The sequence below is a fragment of the Phoenix dactylifera genome, chromosome 9 (assembly GCF_051530095.1).
Source record: "Phoenix dactylifera cultivar Ajwa chromosome 9, Ajwa_hap1_PhDact_Kaust_v1.1, whole genome shotgun sequence".
NCBI classification, from domain to species: domain Eukaryota; kingdom Viridiplantae; phylum Streptophyta; class Magnoliopsida; order Arecales; family Arecaceae; genus Phoenix; species Phoenix dactylifera.
The window spans coordinates 30,857,989-30,880,836 of record NC_143198.1 but is presented as its reverse complement, the minus strand read 5'-3'; the positions used below and the strand labels follow the sequence as shown (position 1 = coordinate 30,880,836).

General features: G+C 36.2%; 3 protein-coding genes across 6 annotated transcripts; 1 reads left to right on the top strand and 2 right to left on the bottom strand.

Annotated features, from left to right (window-relative positions):
• Positions 1-1,672: 1,672 nt before the first annotated feature.
• LOC103708359 (hydroxyproline O-galactosyltransferase HPGT1-like) lies at positions 1,673-9,599 on the bottom strand. Of its 4 annotated transcripts, XR_015969053.2 has the most exons (13): positions 9,196-9,599; positions 8,954-9,017; positions 8,520-8,569; positions 8,227-8,420; positions 7,362-7,425; positions 7,208-7,280; positions 5,580-5,703; positions 4,957-5,044; positions 4,804-4,854; positions 4,392-4,492; positions 2,549-4,157; positions 2,301-2,413; positions 1,673-2,047 (listed from the first exon to the last, which is right to left on the bottom strand). XR_015969053.2 is itself a non-coding variant. In XM_008793252.5 (12 exons), the coding sequence occupies exons 1-12, from the start codon at positions 9,306-9,308 to the stop codon at positions 2,025-2,027; spliced, it is 1,029 nt and encodes a 342-aa protein (XP_008791474.4). In that variant the 5' UTR covers positions 9,309-9,599; the 3' UTR covers positions 1,673-2,024. The 4 variants fall into 4 exon arrangements, 1 of the variants encoding a protein (XP_008791474.4); XR_015969056.2 differs by lacking the exon at positions 4,392-4,492; XM_008793252.5 differs by lacking the exon at positions 4,392-4,492 and having other exon boundaries at positions 2,549-2,620.
• Positions 9,600-14,117: 4,518 nt separating this feature from the next.
• Positions 14,118-16,982, bottom strand: LOC103708360 (uncharacterized). Its single transcript, XM_008793253.6, has 3 exons — positions 16,455-16,982; positions 14,629-14,744; positions 14,118-14,386 (listed from the first exon to the last, which is right to left on the bottom strand). The coding sequence occupies exons 1-2, from the start codon at positions 16,856-16,858 to the stop codon at positions 14,639-14,641; spliced, it is 510 nt and encodes a 169-aa protein (XP_008791475.4). The 5' UTR covers positions 16,859-16,982; the 3' UTR covers positions 14,118-14,386; positions 14,629-14,638.
• Positions 16,983-18,514: 1,532 nt separating this feature from the next.
• On the top strand, positions 18,515-22,815 carry LOC103708380 (cytochrome B5-like protein). Its single transcript, XM_088705255.2, has 6 exons — positions 18,515-18,574; positions 18,782-18,848; positions 19,976-20,013; positions 21,262-21,339; positions 21,435-21,526; positions 22,533-22,815. Exons 1-6 carry the CDS (start codon positions 18,515-18,517, stop codon positions 22,597-22,599), a joined length of 402 nt encoding a protein of 133 aa, XP_088561381.2. The 3' UTR covers positions 22,600-22,815.
• The last annotated feature ends 33 nt before the right edge of the window (positions 22,816-22,848 follow it).

Below are 22,848 nucleotides of genomic sequence, written 5' to 3'. Positions count from 1 at the left end.
TATATTCTTAATACACTACCACATCTTAAGGACAGATTGGGCTCCAATCAGTATCTTAAGCACATTTTGTTGCATCAACGGCCATTCAAGAAGATAATGTGTGCTGGATGCGGGGAGATATTCTGCCATCTAAACTTAATGGGTTGGTAATGGCAGATGCTGCTTATGGATTGGGTTTTGCAAGAGTTTATAAGTCTGAGTGTTCTCTCTTTCAATGTACCAAAAAAAAAAAACACCGCCATATCTTTTTACGGTATGCGTCATCTGAAATTATGAGGATCCCGGAGAATTTGTTGTGATTTGGACATGAATCTAAATTGAATTCGAAATAGGACGACCATGTTATGTATATATATTCTCATCAAGTTAGGTTCAACTGCATGCAATAGAATGATATGGATATGCGCAAGGTTTTATGAGCTTAATATTTGCTTTTCTTCAAAGGGTTCAACAGGGGATCCAGTAATGGACAAATATGTTGCCTCAGTGCTTGGTAAAGGTACGAAACCATCTCCAAATTCCATTGTCAAAATAGAGATTATAGTTAAAGAACTTGTAGCAATTATAATTAGCCATCCATTTGAATCAGTCAGCCCAGTGCCGCTTGTGTAACAATAAATACAATTTGTTTTCATTTTCACTGTCTAAGTCTTAACTGTTGTTAGCTCTTTTGCTCAAACAATTATAAATAGTTGATATGGATTAAATTGTTAATCATTTATCCAATATGCTTTGCTGCACGTTGGGACTGCATAATCAGGATATGTTATCCCTCCTACAAACTTATCTTCTTGGCATCCCTCTTTTGCCTCAAATTTTTCACCTCCCTTCCTCCACCACCTGAATTTTTTGGATGTATCCATACTAGGAAGGTATGACAAATCTGATTTACCAACAAAAAAAAAAATGCATAGGATTAGAATCTTAATAGCAGAAAACTTTTACCTAGGGTAACATATCTGCCCAAAATCACATCTGCTTCCTAGGATCTTCCTTCAAATATTTAGGAAATTTGAAGTGGCTTGTGCAAATGCGTATGAAACGTTTTTGTCCTCATATACGGGCATCAATGGGCACGCACTTAGCTCACGCATCCAACGAGCTGTTTGTATGCAATCATAAAGGTCGGCTATTGTTGTTATTGCACTAAAATGGTGTCAACTGGTGTCTCGTTCACTAGATATTTCAAAGCATGACAAGACGTATATTATTATTATTTTTTAGGCACAGACTAATCAACTTGGGAAAGGAGCCTTGAGAATATCCCCAACACCGCCTAACCATCCAGTATCCATAAATGACTACAGATTGAACCTTGCAAACAGAATGATCTGCTTCAATGTTCTTTGGATTCAGGTTCAGCTTATACCAAAATTCTGACCAATATCCATCCCGATGTCACCCCTATCAGTTGCCAAAATCACCATCCTTGGCATTTATTTTGTTTTTATCACCGTGCCTATTGCTGCCACCAATCAGGTTAAAAAAGGGGAAAGATGGCATCTGACAGCAGTGCTGGCAAAGGGGGTTTTGCAAATTCTGAAACAATCCTAGTGATTTCGGGAACACTAATAGTAAGAACCACCCACACAACTAAAATAAATGCACCTTAAGAATCAAGTCTTGTAACTCGATTTTCTAATGACAAATTTTTTAAAACTTCAATCTGAACTTGCATAAAAAATGATTTTCATCTAGTCCTTTCAATTGCCTGACGTAAAATTGATTCCTCAACAAAAGAATGTTGCGCTAACAATAAATGACAATCATATATATATATATAAAACAGTGGGAAACCTGTCAATTCTCTCAATTCCAGAAGAATCTCCATATTGCATCCTGTTATCGGGCCACCAGCTCTTCTTCGACACAAGATGTCATCTTTCTAGTAAAGTCAATCTAGATGACGAGGATTTCCCGTCAGAGACTTGTTGCCCATTGCTTTCAACTAGTGATGCAGACCGGATGCTCAGACCCGAGGGCCCTCGGCATGATTTGTAAACTTCTCTACCGTAAACACATCGTCACAGAGCTGCACATATGGCTCCTGAAAAGTGGAGTGTCACAAACTCCATCAATGGGTGAGAATGCCTTGCTACTGAAGGCAGCAGAAAGTGAAAGCTAAAGCATTAGTTGGGACATGAAAGTCATGACACATATATGTTGAAATATGTATGGTAAGAGGTCCCCAAGATATGTAAAACCAAGCCCAAGACTAGCACATATAAGTTTACAAGGAAATTAAATCCACAATAACGACATTATCAAATTATTAGTGATTTGCAGGGTAAGAGAGTAACCTGAGGACCATGATGAGCAGCAAAATTTTCCTTCATTGACATGCTTCACATGAAGCCCAATCATCCATGAACCAGCACTAACATCATCATGGGCATATGTACGAAGAATATATCTTTTGCTCAAAACACAAGAAATGGTCATATTAGTAATACATTAACTTTTCATCTACAGAATATGATCTCATGTAATGCTTTCCCAATTATTCATTGAGTGAAACAGAAGCTAGAAAGTGGCAAAATCTACTCACCTATTTATGGAAATAAACTGTGCTAAAGCTCTGGATATGACAAAAATTTCACCAGAAGCATGACGAAAATATCTGTTAAATGAGGGAGGAAAAACAACAAGACATGAGCTCAGGGGGCTATCAGAATCCATATATGGAATGCAAAAAACTGCATTATTGAGTACAACTTCATGGTTCATTTCTGCCAATCTACGTTGGAATGGGTAAGGTTGAGATCAAATTTGCATAAATGAGATCTAGTGACTTAAGAACCAGAATTTATTTCAATAAGTCGGAAACATTTATTAATAAGGAGGAAGTTGTATGAAAATAAGGTCCTCAAAGAAATCATGGAGTAACATCAAACGGTATTGTTATGGAAAAAGGAAGACAACAAGCAAAAAAGAAGATATCAAGGGAGAGAAATATATACGCATAATAGCTTTAAAAATTGATATATGCTTCTTTTCAGTTTTACACTTAGTAGCAGACTAGCAGGAATCATCTACCTAAGATAGCACACCTGCTTCAGAAACTTACAGAATCTCAGACCTTCGCTGCCTCCTGATTCTGGCATCCAAGATTTAACTTTTGATGATATGTTAAAATCAACTCGCTTAATTCCCTCTCCCCCTCCTTGAGAAATAAAATAGAGATGCTACTGCCTGGATTTGAACCTTACCTCTCCCATGCGGAGAGGGGTGTCAAATGGCTTAGATAAGCCTTGTTGGCAATTCGACCAGAATCATGTTCCAACTAATTTGTACCTTTGACAATGAGCTGCAAAGAACTCCAGGAGACCTTCACTCACAACAATCACCAAACTACTTGAAGTGGTTTTCACCATCTAGTATGCATTTTACGAGCATGAATAATTGTTTTTTTAAGAAAAGAAATTGCTAAATGATGTGATATATAGGGGGTGTAGATTTTTCTTTGGGTTTGCTTCAAGTCATAAAGACCTGGATGAACCAACTATATATGGCTGATGTCTTGTAGCTCATATAAGAACCGAAAACCACAGGCCAGTGGTTTCTAGAACAAATCTTTAGGTAAAAAATTCAATTCCACAAATGAAGATCGATGAAGGCCCACTAAAACTTCGCATATCAAGCCTGTTCCTAGGCCCTTAATGGCCATGAATTTAAAACAGAAGCTTAAAAATTACCAGAAAAATGAAAAATCCTGCCAACCAAGTTTGGGCCTAGTTTGTCTAATACCTGATATATTGACACCATTAACAATGTCAAAAAAACATGTGAGTGTATCTCTTCTCTTCATAGTATTCAACCAAAGTATCAAATAAAATACCAAAATTCAAATAACTCTTGAGCGAACTTTCCCTATTATTTTTTTTCATGTTCCTGCCGACCAAGGTTGGGCCTAGTTTGACTACAAGCCAGCCTGACACATTTATATACCATTAACATTGTCAAAAAAAACATTGTGTGGATCTCTTCTCTTCATACTATTCAACCAAAGTATCAAATAAAACACCAAAAATTATATAACTCTTGAGTGAACTTTCCCTATTATTGTCATGTTCCAAATGTTCACTGGAAATTGTCCTATCGCTCCTTCAATTCTTTTTTATTGTTTAACCACTTTGTCTCCTCTAACAAGATCAGCACTGAAAAAATCACAAATAATTAACATTCTTCTTCAGTTACCTGACATGATGTCATTCAAATGCAGCAGGTAAGAGTTACTCTATAATGACACCCTGATGCCCCTAAACTAGCATTGATCCAAGATATTACAATATACTCATCATGAACATCATACTTCCTCAAAAAGGAAAAAAATACAGAAATGGAGATAAGACAATCAACATCATAAATCTGAGAAACCTACTAACGGCTACCTGTGGTAAGCATTACAGATGTAATGTGACCCATTTCTGTCTACAAGTCTATGCTTTTCAGCAGTTTCATTCTAGGCGATATGCAATTCGGGCTGTATTTTCTGTAAGTTGCATGCAACCAAGCCAGAAGTAAATGGTCACAGTGAGCCAAAAAATTAAAAGAAAAATCATCTAGTAATATTTTCGAAAATCCATACACTGCCATAAGGTTGTGGAGGGTTCAAATTATGATAGAAAACCCCTTCTTAAAGTTTCTGTGTTGAAGTAAAAACCAAGCTAGGAGCAATTACCAAATTAATCAAGATAACTAAACCAGCAAAAGATCATCAAAGAAGATGCTCAACACTTGCAAATTATCCCAAAGATGCTAATGATTATTTAAAAAATAAACAGAAAGTGAAATATCACTCACGATTTTCCATCGCCAAATTTCCACCAGTCTGGTTCATACCATTTATGGTTCCTACATCAGCATTTGATAAATATTAAAAAAACAAAAAAAAACTTCCTTTTAATAGTCATAATGAAGAAAAAGTACCAAAGACTCAAAAATTTAACTACTCACGACCGAGAGAAAACTTCGCCAGATTTCATGCACCCAATGTAAACACGGGGCTTATCCAAGTGAGTTGCAAGCATTGCTCCCAAAGCATCTAGAAAGAAAAAAGTGTTATTCAGATATGTTCTAAAATATATCAGGATGCGCATATGCCTATACTTGCATTCCTATAGTGCGCCATAAATTGATGAAAACAGTACATGATATTAATATGCTAAAAAGCTACTTTAAGCATGTCTATCGTTATCAGCACAAAGTCTGTCAATATTATGATCATCAGGGAACACTTGGAAAATAATTTATAGCACATATATATGCACAAGTTTCTATATCACCTTAGAACTCAACCAAGATAGACTAATTTATTACTTTATTAATATCCACATAAGGTGTTAACTTTTCATGATTTTATTACAACACATGGCAATTTTGATCTTGGTATGAGGTTCCTCAAACAGAAGAAAATTAGCTGCACAGCAAGTAAATTTAAGGTTCGACCTAATTTTCAGTAATTATAGACATGATATATGTTGGCATCAGTTAGATGAACTGAAATATTATCACAGAGTATTGACATAAACCATAATGCCAGTGTAAGTCATGTAGCACTTGTTAAGATCAGTTCTTACCAATGTTTACATAAACGTCATCCTTAACCTTAGCATAGAACTCAGCATCCCAGGCGTTTGCAGCATGAGCGAAAAACAGCTTTGTCTTTTTTGGACATTCTTCTGATGTTTCAATATGATTATCCTGTTGGAAATTAAAGTATAAGCCAGTTTGAACCATCCAGAGAAATCGACATAAGTATATCATAGTGGATTTGTGGAAAATTTTCACTAAATAATCTCTTCTTTAAACGAACAACTTTCTAGCCCACAGCCTTCTCCAACTTGTCAAACAAATAACCACAACATAAACTGAAGCTCAACCAACTACATCATATTACATATGTCTTCAGACCACAGATTCAAGGTGTGTCTAGTAAGAATGGATAAAAGCAAAAGGTGACAAATGATTTGATTTCTTGACAAGTTCAAGGGCTTAAAAGGATTATCACAAAGTTATGATACACAGAGTAAGAAATGGGAAAACAAGAAAAGAAAATAGTTAACAATAAGGAGATCCAGTAAACAAAACCATGTGAAAAGAATAGCTCCTATTAAATAAGAAAATGGAAGATCAAAGAATTCCTGCTACAATTATTTGGATAAACAACACACTGCAGTCACCATAAGATCCATTTGCAAGCATGTGGCCACAAATAGACCATCACCCTTTTGCGATAATGATGTGCTTCTCTAGCGTTGTCTATCTGCTAAACACTATCATGTCTCATCATCTATTTATTGAAGCTGCTAAATTATCCTCCACAACCCTGATTGACAGTACTGTCCATCTCTTTGCGTGTCTCAAAGCAGATAGCCCAACCACTCAACAATCACTGATTTCTTTGATATTAGCATGCACCACACCAGTTGGTTAATTAGTATGTTTGATGGTTGCATTTTGTATTTTCAACTTTAATAAACAATAAAAATATTCAGACCTAAGGCTCTCAGGAGTCCATCAAGTAAGTTATTGGTGAATAGTCTGTGTTTCTGTCAAAATTAATTTCAAGGATGGCTTGGAAGTAATTGGATTGTGTTTGAGCTTGTGCTGGTTATTAAAATAGTGAACTTGAGCCTCACTTGATCTGCTTGAACTTGGATTCTATACAACTGAGTTACTCTAGAAAAATAGCTTGGTTCAATATTCATAATAGATATGTCCTTATTGTTGGTTTTGTTCTCCCATAAAAAACAATCACTATAAAAAATTTTACAGGCTTAAAAAACAGAAGTTATATTATAGTTTAAAGAGGTGTAGCTCTGCACACAATAAACTGTTCTAATTCATTTATAGGACTGTTAGCACAAATATGAGGATGATAATAAAATCTCTTTCCCACAGAAGTAGTAAAGAGATGGCATAATATAATTCTCATGGCATATCTTCATGTTTTTTGTTGTCTCCGTCAATCTAGAGATCTTGGTTTTGTACCAAAAAAAAAAAAAAAATCTAGAGATCTCGGTCAAAACATCCTCATGCTGAACGCCATTTAATTCCATTGAAAAGGACAGATGATACAAAGAAAAATTTATACAGGTAAATTGCAAGCAGCTTGAAGGAACAAACAAACAAATAAGAATATGCAAGAAAAGAATAATAATCAAAGAAATTGTGAAGGAAGTGTCAAAAGATCAAACAAACATACAAGAATCAAGAAGTCCTTGGTATGCCTATTTTCATCATCAATTGCCCTGTCAAAACTGTCTCCTCTATTTGCACTGCAAGTCAGCACGAATCCATCAGAAAAAAGATTCCCATAGGACCTTTCTAATGTGTTATTTCAGGCCATAAAATAAGACCTTCTTCCTATCACAAATCGTATGAGGACACCTTTCTCTTCTTTCAACCTTTTCAATGCTGGACCTGTACAAAGTCAAAAGATCATGCATGGCACATGATTTGGCAAAATAGCTAACTTTTAGCAATCATACATTGGTTTAGCATTTAAAAAGCTCTTAATGCTTCTCGAAATCTGTGGGTCATATCAAATTATATATTTCAATATATAGTACCGAAATCAATATATTTTACATACAAATCAAACAACAAATAGTTTTTCAATAGTAATACAATGTGTGGAAGTGATTATGCTCTTTCCTGTTAACTGGATTAACCCAAGAATGTCAACAAAACCTCAAGAGGCTGACAGCAAATTGGCAGTAAGCAGTAAATTACTGCTCGATCTGTTTGCGGGACTTTCTCTTGACGGGCCAAGGCTGGAGGTGGTGGTAGTTGTAACATGCAAGTTATTATATCCACATCAGAGCACCACAACATGAATGCAGCAACAACTAGAAATGTATGGATGAGAGAAAAATTTGAATTTACAGAGGTATGAGCATAAACTTTTTTTATATGTGGGAAAACGGCATCAAATACGACATGTGATCCAAAATACAGTTTAGTTCGACATAGACCTCCCATGTTCTCGTAGTTCAGCTCACGAAAAATGACTACCAAACAATATCATAGCGCACAAAGGTGATTTATCACATTACTAATATAAATGGATTCACAGTAAAACAATAATAGATTTCCACACAACTAACCCAACTCTTGAATCAAGCAGAGTCTTTTTATAATAATTATTTTTAAATATAGGTAACGCAAAGAATTCTATTTATTTCATAGAGAATCTCAACATGATAGGGGCAAGCACCATACCAGTTCGAAGCCACGACCTTCGGATCGCATCCCTATTGTTCTTGTGCCCAAATTCTGTGATGATTCCTATAACAACCATCAGCCTTTTCCTAGTAGTAGTTCCATTTGTCTTGAAAGAGTAACTCCCAACAAAGCCTTCATGCCTTGCCGCAGCCAGCTCCATCTCAAGCGCAGCTAATCTCTTATGTTGGTACCTGAATTAGAATATCTACAGTTAAGCCCTATGTAGAAATTTCAAAAGATTCAGCTCTGATCTCATTCAACCAGAAAATTCGCATATAAACGCGAATTACCTGCATTCTACTACCTTCAGCGTATCATCAACTGATATAGCGGACTGCCCCTGAAACAGAACCAAGAAGCTCACATCTCTTCAAAGTTCTTACACACCAGCAAGAAAAACAACAGCCCAAGCTCGAAAGTTGACTTCAATGATACTTGAACGACACGCTTTTTTTAGGAGACAAGATGTAAAAATTTACAATTTAAACAATTCGCGTGAAAAAAGAGCATCGAGAACTGGATAACATACCCAAAGTTAGAAATTTGCTTCGATCACTCGTAAGATCATACCGTTGTACAAGAATCCATGGAAAAAATCAAAATTCAATCCCAACTTGCGTCAAGAAGAGCATCAAGAATCTAATATACTCCCCGAAACCCCAATCGGATCGAAAGCAGAAAGAGACACGAACACAAAAATCTCAAGAAAAATCAAAAAGAATACCTGTCCGGTCCTCCGATCGAGCTCTTTGATGAGATAAACCCTATTTTCCGCATCCTGCCATAGACTAATACCAAGAAAGAAAAAGCTTCAACATTGCGCTTAAATTAGAATAACTGCCAGTAGTTCATGAAACACAGGCTCGCAATTCGAATTCTAGCGATCGAGAACAGAAAAACAAAAAAAATCCATTCAACCGTAAAGGAAGAAGAATATAGATGAACGGAGGGAGACAGGAGTCTCACCGCCCGGCGACGTAGAAGGAGGCCATGGTGGCAAACATTGCGAGCATCACCGAGGAGATCCGAGAACGGAGCACCAACCCCGGCAGGCGGTGGCTCGATCCTCGACTCTGCATCTTTTCTTCCTCCCTCCCTCGATCGAAGCGAAGACCCAACAATCCTCACAACATTCCCCCCCGATTCTGAGATTAGATCTAATGGAGACCGAGAGAGAGAGAGAGAGAGAGAGAGAGAGGTTAGTCGACGGAAAAGAACGACGTCTTAACCGATCTCGGCGTCGAACACAGGGAATGCAAGATTCATAGAGGGGGCAGAGGAGAAATCGACTTATTTGAATGTATAGGGCTCGTTTGGTTAGCGGAAAAAAAAAAATTGTGGTCAACGAAGAGAGATTAAAGAAAGGAGATTGAAAAATTATTTTCCTATGAAAATATAAAATTATTTTTTTATGAGCCAAAAATTATTTCATTTTTATTTTTTTTAAAAAAAACTTTTCAGCATTAAAATCCTAATTTTTATTAAAAGTATAATAAAAATTACATATAACTTTTCTAGAAAAGTGGATGGTCAATCAAACATAATAAGCACTCTGAAAATCTGCCACTTTTTTATTATCAACCAAACATGCCAAAAGTACTTTTCCACACATCCTCTTTCTAGAAATCTAATTTTCAGAAATTATATTCCTAGAAGGAAAAGGAATTGGAGTTAGGGTTGACTTATTAAGCATTTAAGCCCCATGTGATTTTGCCAGAAGAGATTGCATGTTATAACTGCCTGTATCTTGTACCATAAAAAAAATGTTTGTATTTTTTTACCAAATGGGAGAATTAGAGTCAAAGTTTAGTATGGTACAGCCAGTCAAAATAGTTTAAGCTTGACATGGATGCGCTTCGCCTTTTCCCTTCCTCGAAAAAAAAGAGAGAAAAAAGTTTAGTTTAGGTTGCATCTAAAAGAATAATTGATCTTCTTTCATGATATTGATCATTGGATAGTATCCCGCACAACTCCCAAAACATTCTGAATATTTCACTCATCTACTTGCATAGATCTCGAAGCAGCTGTTGCACGATCCAATAATTAATTTGTGCGAAAAAAAGATGAATTCTTTCTTCGTGCAAAAATTACAACCCCTATCCTTGTCGGAGAGAATGTAATTTTGCACTCTCATATGTTACCTGTTTCTTTTGGAATGTGTATCTTGGGGCTTAATAGAGGGCATTCATTAGCCATTAGAAACTCTGCGTTGCTTTTAGCTAGCTGAGCCAATCCAGGCCGATGCATATGATGCCAATATGGGTTTGATGAGGGTTTAAAACCATTCGTAATGATATATATTTGGTCCAAAATGGAAGTACTCGAAAGGTCATAGCTAAGAGTTCCAAGGTGATTGTCCACCAGTCAACTTAAAGCTCCTTACGTTCCTTGGATGTTGAAACTTTCACGTCACTTTAAACTATGAGAAATTGATATCCTTACAATGCTGACGAAAGGTTGAAATCCATACAGGTGACAAACACATTTGCTTTCTGGCCAACAATACCAAAAGATTTAAAAACCATGCTATAGTTTGTAAGTTTATAAATTTTCTAGCTTCAGTATTTGTACTACATTTGATGTATCCATTTTATCTAAATCTTTGCAAAACTTTTCATCATTCTCAACTTTGATATCAGTATTGTATGAAGGTCTTGAATAAGCTGATTTGGAATACATAGTTGCAACAAGTTGAGCGTTGGGGATCTGGATGCAAGTTGGCCAACATATTGATAAGTATTTGTACCACAGCTTGTGATCTGGTGGATTGACGGCTGCGATCATCACGAACAGCATCTTTGTTGTTTCTCTCCAAACAGCAACTCTCCAGCCCAACTGCTATTCAGTGATTGCGTTGCACTACAGATGTTGGTGAGGATGAGTCCCATAATTCTTGCATCTCAGGTACAGAGTTTCATGGCTCAATTGGACTCAATTGTGTCTAATGCCGTGATGCCGCCGAAGTTGGCTCCAGTGTTGGGTCTAAATTTTGTGCCCAGTTGCATGGGCTATATTGGCAAAAATTTGTTGTCATCTGGGATGTTTCAGATGAGTTACAGAAACTAGAGCCACAGACTGGTGAGAGAACCTATGAAACAAATGCCGAAAGCCCGGGGTTCATGGATGATTCCTATATACCTAAGAACAGATTCACGAGGTCATGAATTGGGCCATTTGGTTCACGGGAAAAGTAGGCGGAAGTAGAGTCAATGAGAAAAATGAAGAGATGCCTCGTGTTAAGTTGGAGTTTTCGAAAAAAAGAGATAATTCCTATAAAAATAAGATTTTCACATTTTATAGAAAAAAAAGAAAAAAAACATGTAGAATTTGGAAAAATCCAATTCCAACCAGCTGAAAATTAAGATAATTTTTTTTTAAAAAAAAATATTCTTAAGCTTTTAGATGGAATATATAAGGTCTTTTTCTTTATTAAAAACATAACATGTATTTTATAAAAAAATTTTAAAAAAGTAAATGCTCAACCAAACAAAAGTTACTACAAAAAAATGTCAATTTTTCATAGTCAACCAAACATGCAAAAACCATTTTTTCATATATCAACTTTTTAGAAAAAAAATATTTCAGAAAGAAATTTTTTTTTCTACAAACCAATTGAGTCCTGATATGCCTCAATCTATAAAGCTCGCGCATTGCAGATTCGCCATCATATCATACAAGGACTTGTGTGCTAGTGTTCAAGGCCTTTTAACTTTGGACAACAATGATTTTCAAGCAAAGTCAGTTGTAGCTATGTCCCTTGACTTACTGACTCGTTTGGGTGAGGCCTGTGGACCTCATTTTTATCTCACCAGTCACCAGATTGGCAGTAGCAAGATTAACCATTCTAAAATAATTCTTACTGCCCAAGAATGTTAACTCCTGTAGTCCTGTCAAAGTGGTCGACATCTCAATAGGTGTAAACTTTCAAAGTTAGTACGCACCCGTGCCTGAATGAATGACAAATTGTGCTTCCCCTTGCCTAACTGATGCCCACAAGTTGACTTTTCCACCCATTGGCAATTTGGCATGATTTCATATGGATTAACTGCTATCATTTAATGTACCGGAAAAGAAAAAAAAAATGTTATCATTTAAACTCCACTCCGTGATCCAGAAAGATCAAACAAAACAAAAATTTAAATGCTATCCGGCAAATACAATTGTAAGTGACAAAAATAGCAACTTATGATAATGATATGATGCTTAGAAATATCTAATTTACATACTAACACCATGCTTATATTAGAATTTTATCAAAAAATAACAACGTTAATTGAAACAAAAATAACTACAATATAGATTGCTACAGTAGTGGCCATGTGGGTTAAGTTCATAAGTCGAGCTTTTCTTAATCAAGAATTTTCACATTTTGTCAAGCCTCCTTGGGTTCATATTTGTTATCAGTATAAGTATATTAAGGATTTCTTCTATGTGCTATATCACGTTTTCATAAGCTAACTCTGTAGATACACTCATCAATTGTCACTAGAAACCTTCTTTATGCATGGATAAACATTTATTGCTATCAGAAGTTGCACACCAATTTGAGCTTTCTCAAAAATGTTTAATCCTATTTCCGATCTTTTAAAGACCTAATTTTTTCTGCTGGCGATAATGAATTCATGTATCTGAGTATCTCCATCACAAAAATTGGGCGACTTCAGTATGAAAATTATAAGACAGTTTGCTTCTCTTAATTTTTTATCAAAACAGGGTCTTAATTGATACATTGCTGTGATCAATTAGGTAAAATTTTTCATCTCATGGGAAGCTCTTCCTTTTCTGTCTGAGAAATTGGTGGAGTATAATTGCCCACAGAAACTACTGAAAACTGAGGGATCTCTGTTTGGGGACCTTGTCAAGGTGTATTGATCCTATACTTCAAATGCAGAAATCCAGTCTACAAATCTTCAGTGAAGCTGTTAAATTTCCAGTTCCCACTGTTGATGACATCCAACCCCAGATTCCATGAGAAAAAAGGAGGTGCCACAAATACGGTAAAGCTGCATCTTTTCTAGTTGTTTGAAATCAAACCACTCTCTCCATCCAGATCAGATGATCAAGCGACTGCCTGCACCACGGACATGAAGTGGGATAGGAATACTGATATGGCATTTCTCTTGCTTGTGTATTTATAAGGCTTGCTCAGGATTTTGTGGTAACCCATGCTGTGTAATATTTCATACCACCCTGATGTTTTCTCGAAAATTGCTGGCTGGGTGTGCATGTACACAAGACTTTCTGCATTGTTTTGTTCTTCTGCACTTGCATACATTGATTTGGTTCTTTCAGATTGCCGGCAGGTAGCTCTTCTTATGAATTGACTGGGGTAGAGCTCAGCTCTCCAATGCCTAGAATTTCCAATAAAACAGGAAGTGTGTCTCATGAGCCTTTTTCCTTTTCAAACTGAGCTGGGTGTCTTATTTTCTGATCCAAGTGGTGATACCAGGGATCTGCCCCATCTTCAGATGCAGTTCATGTACCATGCATGCCAAATGTGATGTTCCTAAGCACAGTAGCAAAGTCCTAAGTGCAGTAACTAAAGGACAAGGCATCGACTCCTGTAAATATCAACAATCCAGTCATCCAACTGTATGGTTTCAGGTAGAACTAACAAATTATGCTGTTTGCAAGCTGTCAGGCATCCACAACCCTTCATTTTATCCATGGTTATGAGGATTCTGTGACAGACCTCTGACCTGCTAAAAATCCTTTTTGAATATTTCCAACTAAATTTTCAGGTGGAAACCATGTTGATGGTGAAATGCCATCAATACGAAATTATTTAATTCTACACAATTAGATGGGGACCAAACTTGACCCAGCAAATGTGCATCAGGCATTATTTGAGAAATGTACATAACTGCATTTTATAATGAGGATTTCACTTTCCAGGGGGGAAAAAAAGAAGAGGATTTGGATTGAATGCTTGGTGTACATTGTGAAACTATTTCGAAACTAACTACTATTGAAGTATATAGAAGTTCTCCTGAGAGGACATATACATAGAACAAATATATATAAGTTTTTCTGAGAGGACATACACATAGAAGTAGGAACATACACTCCAAAACAGCCCAAAATCATGATGAATTCAAGTCCTTGCTTGACATGCAAGGAGATCCGCACATACATCAATGACCCTGTGGAAAGATTTCTGCGAAGAAAGTGATCTTAGCAATTATAAAGCATATTATATGTACATACACATATACATACACATACATACAAATACATACACACACACACATACACAGCACATTGATACTTTAGAAGAAAGCAATCAAATAAAAAAAAGAAAAAGAATCACTAGTTCAGAGGTAAAGTCCTTTCTTCTATGATCCCCAAAAGGATATAAAATGACATCTACAGATTCGAAAAGATTATTCTTGTGCCTACCATCTTGTTTTCATGGTCCACCAAGTATTGCATTCTCAATGTCCTCTCTACTCAATGCATAGCTAAATCTCCTCTCCACATCCTTCTCAAGATCTCCAGGTCCACTCTTCAGGTACCTGTGATGTCCACTCAATGCATCAGACAATGATTCCATCACAACAGTCTCGAGAGTCAGGTTAAATTGAAGTCAATGTATGCTATTGCAATTGAAAAATCTAACAAAAAAAAAAGAATTATCTGGCCGGATCAAAACATGCTCTGACATTACAAACCGACTACAATAAAAATTTTCAATGCCACGAACCAAAAGGAACAATATATCGTCAACTCACATAATATTTCGGTCAAGCATATTTTCTCTATAGCTTTGACTTGACACACATGATGTTCAAACATTTAAAATTAGCAGAGACGCATTCAACAGAATTTGCAAATATCTTAGAGAAAAGTAGCATTCCTTTCATTTTGATTGTGAAGGACATGGCACTCCACAGTGAGCTCTTGAAGAGTCTTGGTTCAATTACCAGATACATTCTAGTTCACGGCTGCAAAGAATAAGTTTGCCTACATTTATATGTTAACAGAACAGTTCAGAAACAGCATGAATTAAGACTAACACATAAAAGACAATATCTCCAGTGCCCTTGAATTGCCAAAGTGTCCTGGCAGCAACAACCGTCCTCCTCTTCAGTACAGGATGCAGGTCTACAGAGATCTCAAGCTAGATAATTCATTCAAGTAGGAGATATCTAAATAAACCTAGAAATCAACACCAGTTAATAAAGTTGTCAATTATTGTACAGCAACCCACAAGCTTCATAAAAAACAACCCATTTCTAAAAATGTCCATCCTAGTTACATTACACACTGTCATCTTTTTTCTGAAACTAATGCTATGTGCCCAACACCTTAAGTTAGCAAAAAATAGGACCCAAATTAAATTGTCTCACAAAATTCTCTGAGGTGACTACTCTTGTCAGCACATGAGGTGCACAAGACAATTCCTGAGCATATTTCAGCCACCTCCCCCTAATTTGCTGGCTATGTCTTCACCTCTCTTTCTGTCTTTCATCCATGTAACAGACTGAAGGCAGCAAACATAAAATACAGGTTACCTCATGTGCATCAATTTCACTTGTGGTCTGTAACCATACATAGTTCCACTAAACCAGAAGAGATCGAGATATACACATGTCAAATGATGAAAACATATAACAGTCACAAACTATAACAAAATCTACAGGTTACCTCATGTACATCCATTTCAATTGTCGTCATGTATCCATATATTGTTCCACTAAACCAGAAGAGATCAAGAAATACATATGCTAAATGATGAAAAGATATAACAATCACAAACAACAACTTTCAAATTATAAAAATCACATCATTCACATGAAATTGTATCCATGCCGGAATTGAATCAAAAGTAAACATCTTTTTAAGCAAACCAACACAAACTTTCCATCTCAAACTGCTAAAATCGATCAGAACTCGATAAATACTACTACAATTCAAACCACCAAATAACAAATGACACTATTATGTTACAGCCATAAACAACTTCTGACATATAAGACCTCATCTTCTAAAAGTTGTACATTACAGATCTCATTCACATGCACATGTATCTATGCGCCAACCAAATCAAAAGTAATCATTTTTTTCAGCAAATCAACACAAAATTTCCATCTTTAACAATCTCAAACGTCAAAAATCATTAAGAACTCGCCAATTACTAAAGATTCAACACCATAAGAATTCAAATCACCAAACAACAAACATCACTAGCTTAAATTCAAGGAAAGGAATCCTTTTTACGGGACCTTATGTAGAGATCGGTGACATCGAGGGAGAGTTGGGCATGCCAGTTGTCCTTCTCCACGAACCACACCGCCCGGTCCTCGCGGCTCTGGTAGAACCCTAAATTCTTCAGCCACGCCTCTATACAGGGGAGGCTGTGGGAGTAGAGCGGCTTCTTCCTGTCCGGGAGCTTCCTGAGCCACTCCTCCTCGGTGGGGGAGAGCTCCGCCGAGGCTTTCGAGGAGACTAGGATTCCTCTCTTCCTCCTCCTAAGGGAGAGACCTAGAGTTTGGGGACGAAAAGGGTATTTCGAGAAAGGGGGCGAGCAGAAGGCGAGAAGCCGATCGGGAGTCGCGGGGAGGGAGGGACGCAAAGAGGTAAAGAGGCAAGCGCTTGCGACGGAATTCGGCGTCGAAATTGCCGGCATTTTTGATACCTTTTTTTCTCCAGTTACTTGGGGCAAGAGCTGAACAAGTAGCGGCCGGGAGGAAGCCCTCTTCGCAAAGGGGATGATATCGAGAATATTTGCAGTTCAGTTTCTTCAAGCACAGATGAATACTTGCACCTGCTGAAATAGTCACGCCACATGTTACTCCTATCCCTAATCAACTATAATTTCTGAAGTTATATAAAAAGAACTATGTTTTTTTCTTTTTGTTGCATGACTATGTTTTTCAACATTTCTACTTTCCTAACAATCATTACCATAATTTTTCTTAGATTTTCTTTTTGGGTACATACTTAGATATTTAAATCCGGCTGAAGTTCCATTAAAAAAGATTTTGATATTGTTCGATTTTGAGAAGGACTCTAAGAAAAAAAAAACTCTATTTAAATCTGGATTTTCATGATTCTATAAATAAAAAGGATGTTTCGCTCCTTGTAAAATTAAAATTCATATTGGTTTGCTGGTTGTGGCAAAGTTTAACTTTCTCTATATTAAAAACATGATATCTTCTATTATATATAAACGATTATTTCTCAACCTTTCAATTTATAAAATAATTTTGATTAGATTTTAAAATTTAAATCATGCTAATTTTCTATTAAAAAAATCTTTGATATAGCTAAACTTTAAGGAGTTGTCCAAAGAGAACTCTTATTAATTTGGGATTTTATACACCATAGAATCTGCATATCCTCCAAAGTCCAAATTTACAGTGTTTTATTTATTAATTAAAATTTCAAAATATTTAACTTAAAAAATAATATATCAAATAAATATCAAACGATTTTATTGAAAAGGTATGTTTTATGCTCAAAATAGTTTAAAATTTATTCTATATCTAAAATCTTTAGTAGTAGACATACACATAACTATATGCATTATAACTATTATCTATTGAAATAATAAGGCCATAAGTTATGGCTATAATTTTTAAAATATTTTTTATTGATGTCATTTTTGTTCATAAAACAAAGAAGACTAGCATAAATTATTGGTTTAAACTAGGAATAGCTTATCATAGATTCTTGTTGGAGTAGTTTCGTGAGATATCTCTAACGAGATTTTTTTTTGTAATAATTATACCTAGCATGAATACGCTAGATCAGCATAACTCCGATGATTATATGGTTTGACAAGCATTATTATAAACCTCATATCTATTTTGTTTTTGAGTCACATGGTAATCATAGATAGTGTCAATACTAATCTTTATCAAAATTAAAGATAAGTCAAGCCTAATTTTGAGTTTTTGTTTTTTCAAAAAAAAAAAACGAGAGAGATTTGTAAGACCCTTATCTAATTTAATAAAGCAGTAGAATTTGTGATGGTATAGGTGGGACTCGAACTTCACTAATCTAATTAATTGGCACCTCTGATCTTGAGCTTTAGTTAGAAAACCGGAAAGAAGCCAAATTTGAGTAGGCCAAGCTTAATCAAGTCCAATCCAATTGCTTTGCAAATTTGTATATTGTGTACTCATAATTCGTGTAATTGCTGAGGTCAATGTGACGGGCCAGTTTGCTGTTAGGAACCGAAAAGCAAATCCCAGAGTGAACAATGCTGTCGTCCGGCCCGGAGGTAGAAAGTGGATAAGATTACGATCCGCTGTTCCGTTCGCTACTACTTTTTTTACGGATGACCGCAAAAGATGAAGGCCGGCCCAGGACCAGGGAGAGCAACTCCTCCCCTGTTTCGGTACCCACGCCGCCAGTTAACGGCTTAGTCGAACCTCTACCTTTTCCAAATAAGAGACTAACGGACTTCGACATTCTAATGACGGACGTTATGTAAAACGGTGTTCTCGACTGAAACACCGGTCGGCTACGAAACCATCCCGTCCGGAAGCTCCAAACCCGTCTCCCAGTTCTTAGGCCATTAAAACCCTCAACCCTCGATTAAAAGCCGCACCCACAGAGACGATTTCCTCGGTGGATCCGGCGGCGATTAGCTTCGATCTTCGCGACTTCTGGTACGTTCATTCTTCGATCCTCTCTTGGTACAGTTCCGTTCTATTAGATGTTTCGATCATGTGAAATTAGTTCAAAAAAATGAATGAGAATCTCAGGACTTGTGAAGAGTCGTGAAGAGATTGGGGACTCGGAGGAAAACATCATCGCAGTAGAGGTATAGGAGATCAAGTATTCAAAGTGTTCTCCTTGGATGAGGGACCTTCTGATTTAGTACTTCGATCTGATGCCTGATTTGCGCGTAGTTTCTCCGTTCTAGATTTAGCGCTCGACAGGAGGAATACCGCGGGGATTTTGGAAGAAAATGAATGCGTTCAAAAAAGAGAGAAAATAAAAGCAAGAAATAGAACAATCAGTTGCATCAGCCTGGTATGAGATTTTGTTCAGAACAACTGCAACTTGGAATTCCTTCATGATATATAGAACCGCCATTTGCATCGGGACTATCTAGTCATGAGAATAACATTATCAAGTGATGTAATTTTAGATACATCCTGTTGGAAATTGTTCTGGTTTCTGTTGAATACTCTGATAAAGTATTCGTTTTGGCAAGTAACAGTAACATCTTAAAGAAACTTACCAAGATCTACCTTCATTCTGGCAACACCCTTTCCAGAGAAACCTTCTTTTCATTAGATACAATTCTGTTCTATTTAGTGGGTTGTGATTTGAAGACATGGAGAATTAATAGGTGAAGAAGTTCTTCTGATTAACAATGCAATTTGTGGTTCATTTTTTGACATAGATCACAATCAACAGAAGATTTTCTTGCAGTTATTGATCGAGTAAAGTCTGTTCCTGGTATTTCTTTCTTTACTTCTTTTGTAACTCAATGTTTAATTATCTAATAATATCTGTTTCTATTATTTCTTTCTTTTACTTCTTTTGTAACTCAATGTTTAATTGTTTAATTATATAGTCATGGATCACTTCGTTCAATTCATTGTTCAATAGGGGAATCTTGATTTGAATGGAGATGATTGTCGTGACAGTAGTTGTACTTATTGTACTCGGAGCTCTTTTTATCATCCCAAGATCAAAAAATAATGGTAGCATTACTCACATCCTTAATCTTTGAGCAATGTATGCTACAATCATGTCATTTATCCACCTTATTCTATCCATGTAGGTAAAACTAAAGGAACTCGTCCAAGTGGGACGTCAAAGGTACATTATTTGAACGTACAATTACCGGTTTGTTGGATATTTATGTTTTATTATTTCTTTTGCTTGAGATACACTTTGCTAGAAATGTTGAACAACTTCAGTACTTAGAAGAATGTCTAGTTTGTAATTTCAAAAACAATTAAGACTTACAGTGTGATATATATTACTAAAATTTAACTAGTTCTCTAATGGCAGCTATACAATTAGAAATTTTCTTTAATTTCCTCTCTGTCCAAACTTTATCTGCATTCATTAACTGAGTTTCTTTTCTGTGAAAGCAGGACTGTCTATCATTTTGGCATGTTTTTTCTTAATTTGATGGATTTGTAAATTATGATCTTCATGTATCTTCTATAACCTGTGCAGACAGGCCAGAGAAAAGGAAAAATTGAATCCCTATAACCACATTTTGAGAGCATAAATCAGTGATTAAGAAGATTCATGAGATATGCTAGTAAAACCTTTAGCAATGACAGAATACAACGGAAGGAATGGAAGCAGGAAGTAACTGAGTGAATTTAGTTCCCAATTTCCCACTCATGCAATTGATGTGTCTGATCCAGTCTGCTAGGCACTTGGATGATGTGTCAGCATTGAATGGGATTTGATTCTTTAAGACTGTTCTCAATCTTCTATCCTGCTATGATCATGTCAAAGCTTAATCCCTGCAATAAATGCAAGTGCATGCCTGTTAAGCCAATCCAAGTTGTCCCATTCTGTTCAAGTTTTGATGGCCATGCCATATGGAAAACATAAAAAAGGTTAGGTCTAAAGTATCCAAACCATGGGAATGGGGGCCTGTAAATATACCAACCTGTCCAGTTGCCAAGTAGTTATGCTGCTATTCTGCCTTTGCACCATTGGTTAGGCATGTTATAATATCTATTGTTTTCCATATCTAACTTTTGACAATTGTATCTCTTCAAATTTTATTCTCAATTTGTCAGCTAAATTTATTTGTGAGCAATATAAAAATCTAAACAATGAGGGCTTTCAATCTTCGAACAACGTGCCAGTTCCACATGGCATTTATGACACAAAATATATGAAGGCATTGATACTTTATTCGGATCATTGTGCACTAGATTGATACATCTCGTACACAGGAAAAGGGAAGCTTTTCTTGTACATCCTTTTCTTTTGCATGTGTGTGCTGATTGTATAATGTAGTACTCATCCAGTTACAAATTAGAATTTGCCTGTTATTTAGTTCATGAGCAATTCTTTTCTTGATGTTTTGTTGCTTAGACATTGAAAACTTACACAAAGGAAGAGGTCTGTCTGCATAATAAGAGAGATGATTGTTGGATCATTATCAAAGGAAAGGTTCTATAACGTATTTCTTATCCATACTATTTTTCTTGAGTTTTGTGATAGGAAAATACTCTGCTTCATGAAGCAATATTTTGCTCTTTGTGTAGGTCTATGATGTCACTCCATATGTGGAGGAACATCCAGGTGGTGATGCTATACTAAACAATGCTGGAGGTGATTCAACCGAGGGATTTTACGGGTCTGTACATGTTATAGGAACTTACAGCCATAGTTTTGCTTTGTTTATAAAAAAAGAAACTTTTAATTGTAAATTAACTTTTGATTAATGGCACTTTGCAGCATGATCTTCTTTCCTGCTTTCTTTGCTTGCATTTTATCATGGAAAAATTTCTTTGCTCCAATTCTGATAATGGAAATCTAGAAAATTTTAACAATTTGATCATATCATACTTACGAACTTTCATCAATATATCTGTTACATCTATTACTTGCTCTGTATTTCCATTCGTTTGTCTCCAGCCAGCAGCTGACCTGTGCCAAGTCCCACCTGTATTTTTGTCTCAATTCATCTGAATAGTAGGATAAATGCTGAGTATGTTGACCGGGCCGGATAAAAACATGAGTGCTGAGTTCAATTTTTGATCAGATGTCATCAAGCTGTTCACTCTTTGCCTCAGTTTAACATTTTCAAAACTCAGGACTTTCCCTTCTCTATTAATTTGATTGTCTTAAAAGAGAGGGCTTTGTAAGATTTGGATTATATTTTGCTTCACAATCCATCATGGAACATGCTTGGCTATTGATATATAGAAAATAGCTTTGGATCTAAAGCAGGCTTTTTCTGTTAATTAGCAACCCATAATCTCATTTATAATTTGTCATGGAGATAATTTAGTTATAGCTGAATGGTTGGGAAATCACTTTTTCATGGGATCTGATTGACCCATGCTACTGCTCTAGATGGCAAGAAACTTAACACTACCTTAATTTTATTTTATTTTGTCATTACATGTCAATACATTACTTGTTTCTAGAAAATTTCATATGATCCACCCTCTCTCTTTCTCTCTCTCTCACAAACACACAATGCACATGTGCACCTCATGCACCTCCCTTTCCCTCTCTAAAAGACTAATCATGCAATGCTTAAGACTTTTTACATATTCTGTGTTTCCACTTGTTTCCCTGTAAATTTTCACTCTGGTGCTCCTGGGCTTTTAATTTTCTCTTTGCTGGTTCCACAGGCCACAACATGCTACTCGTGTGTTTGACATGGTTGATGAGTTCTGTATTGGGGACTTGAAGCCCTGAAGTTGAAGTAATCTGAACTCTAAAATTTTGCTTAGAAATTCAACAAGCGCTGTAACAAATGCCTTTGAAAGTATTGCAGTCGTAGAGTTTCTAATCTAGTTTAGCTAGCAGATAGACAATGCTATGTTCTCTGTAGTACTAATATGTGCTTTATAGAATTATGGTGACCTGTGGGAAGGCAGTTCTTCAATATACCTATTTTGCTGATTTGAGCAACTTTGTCGTCATTGTTGGTTACCATTTCAAAAG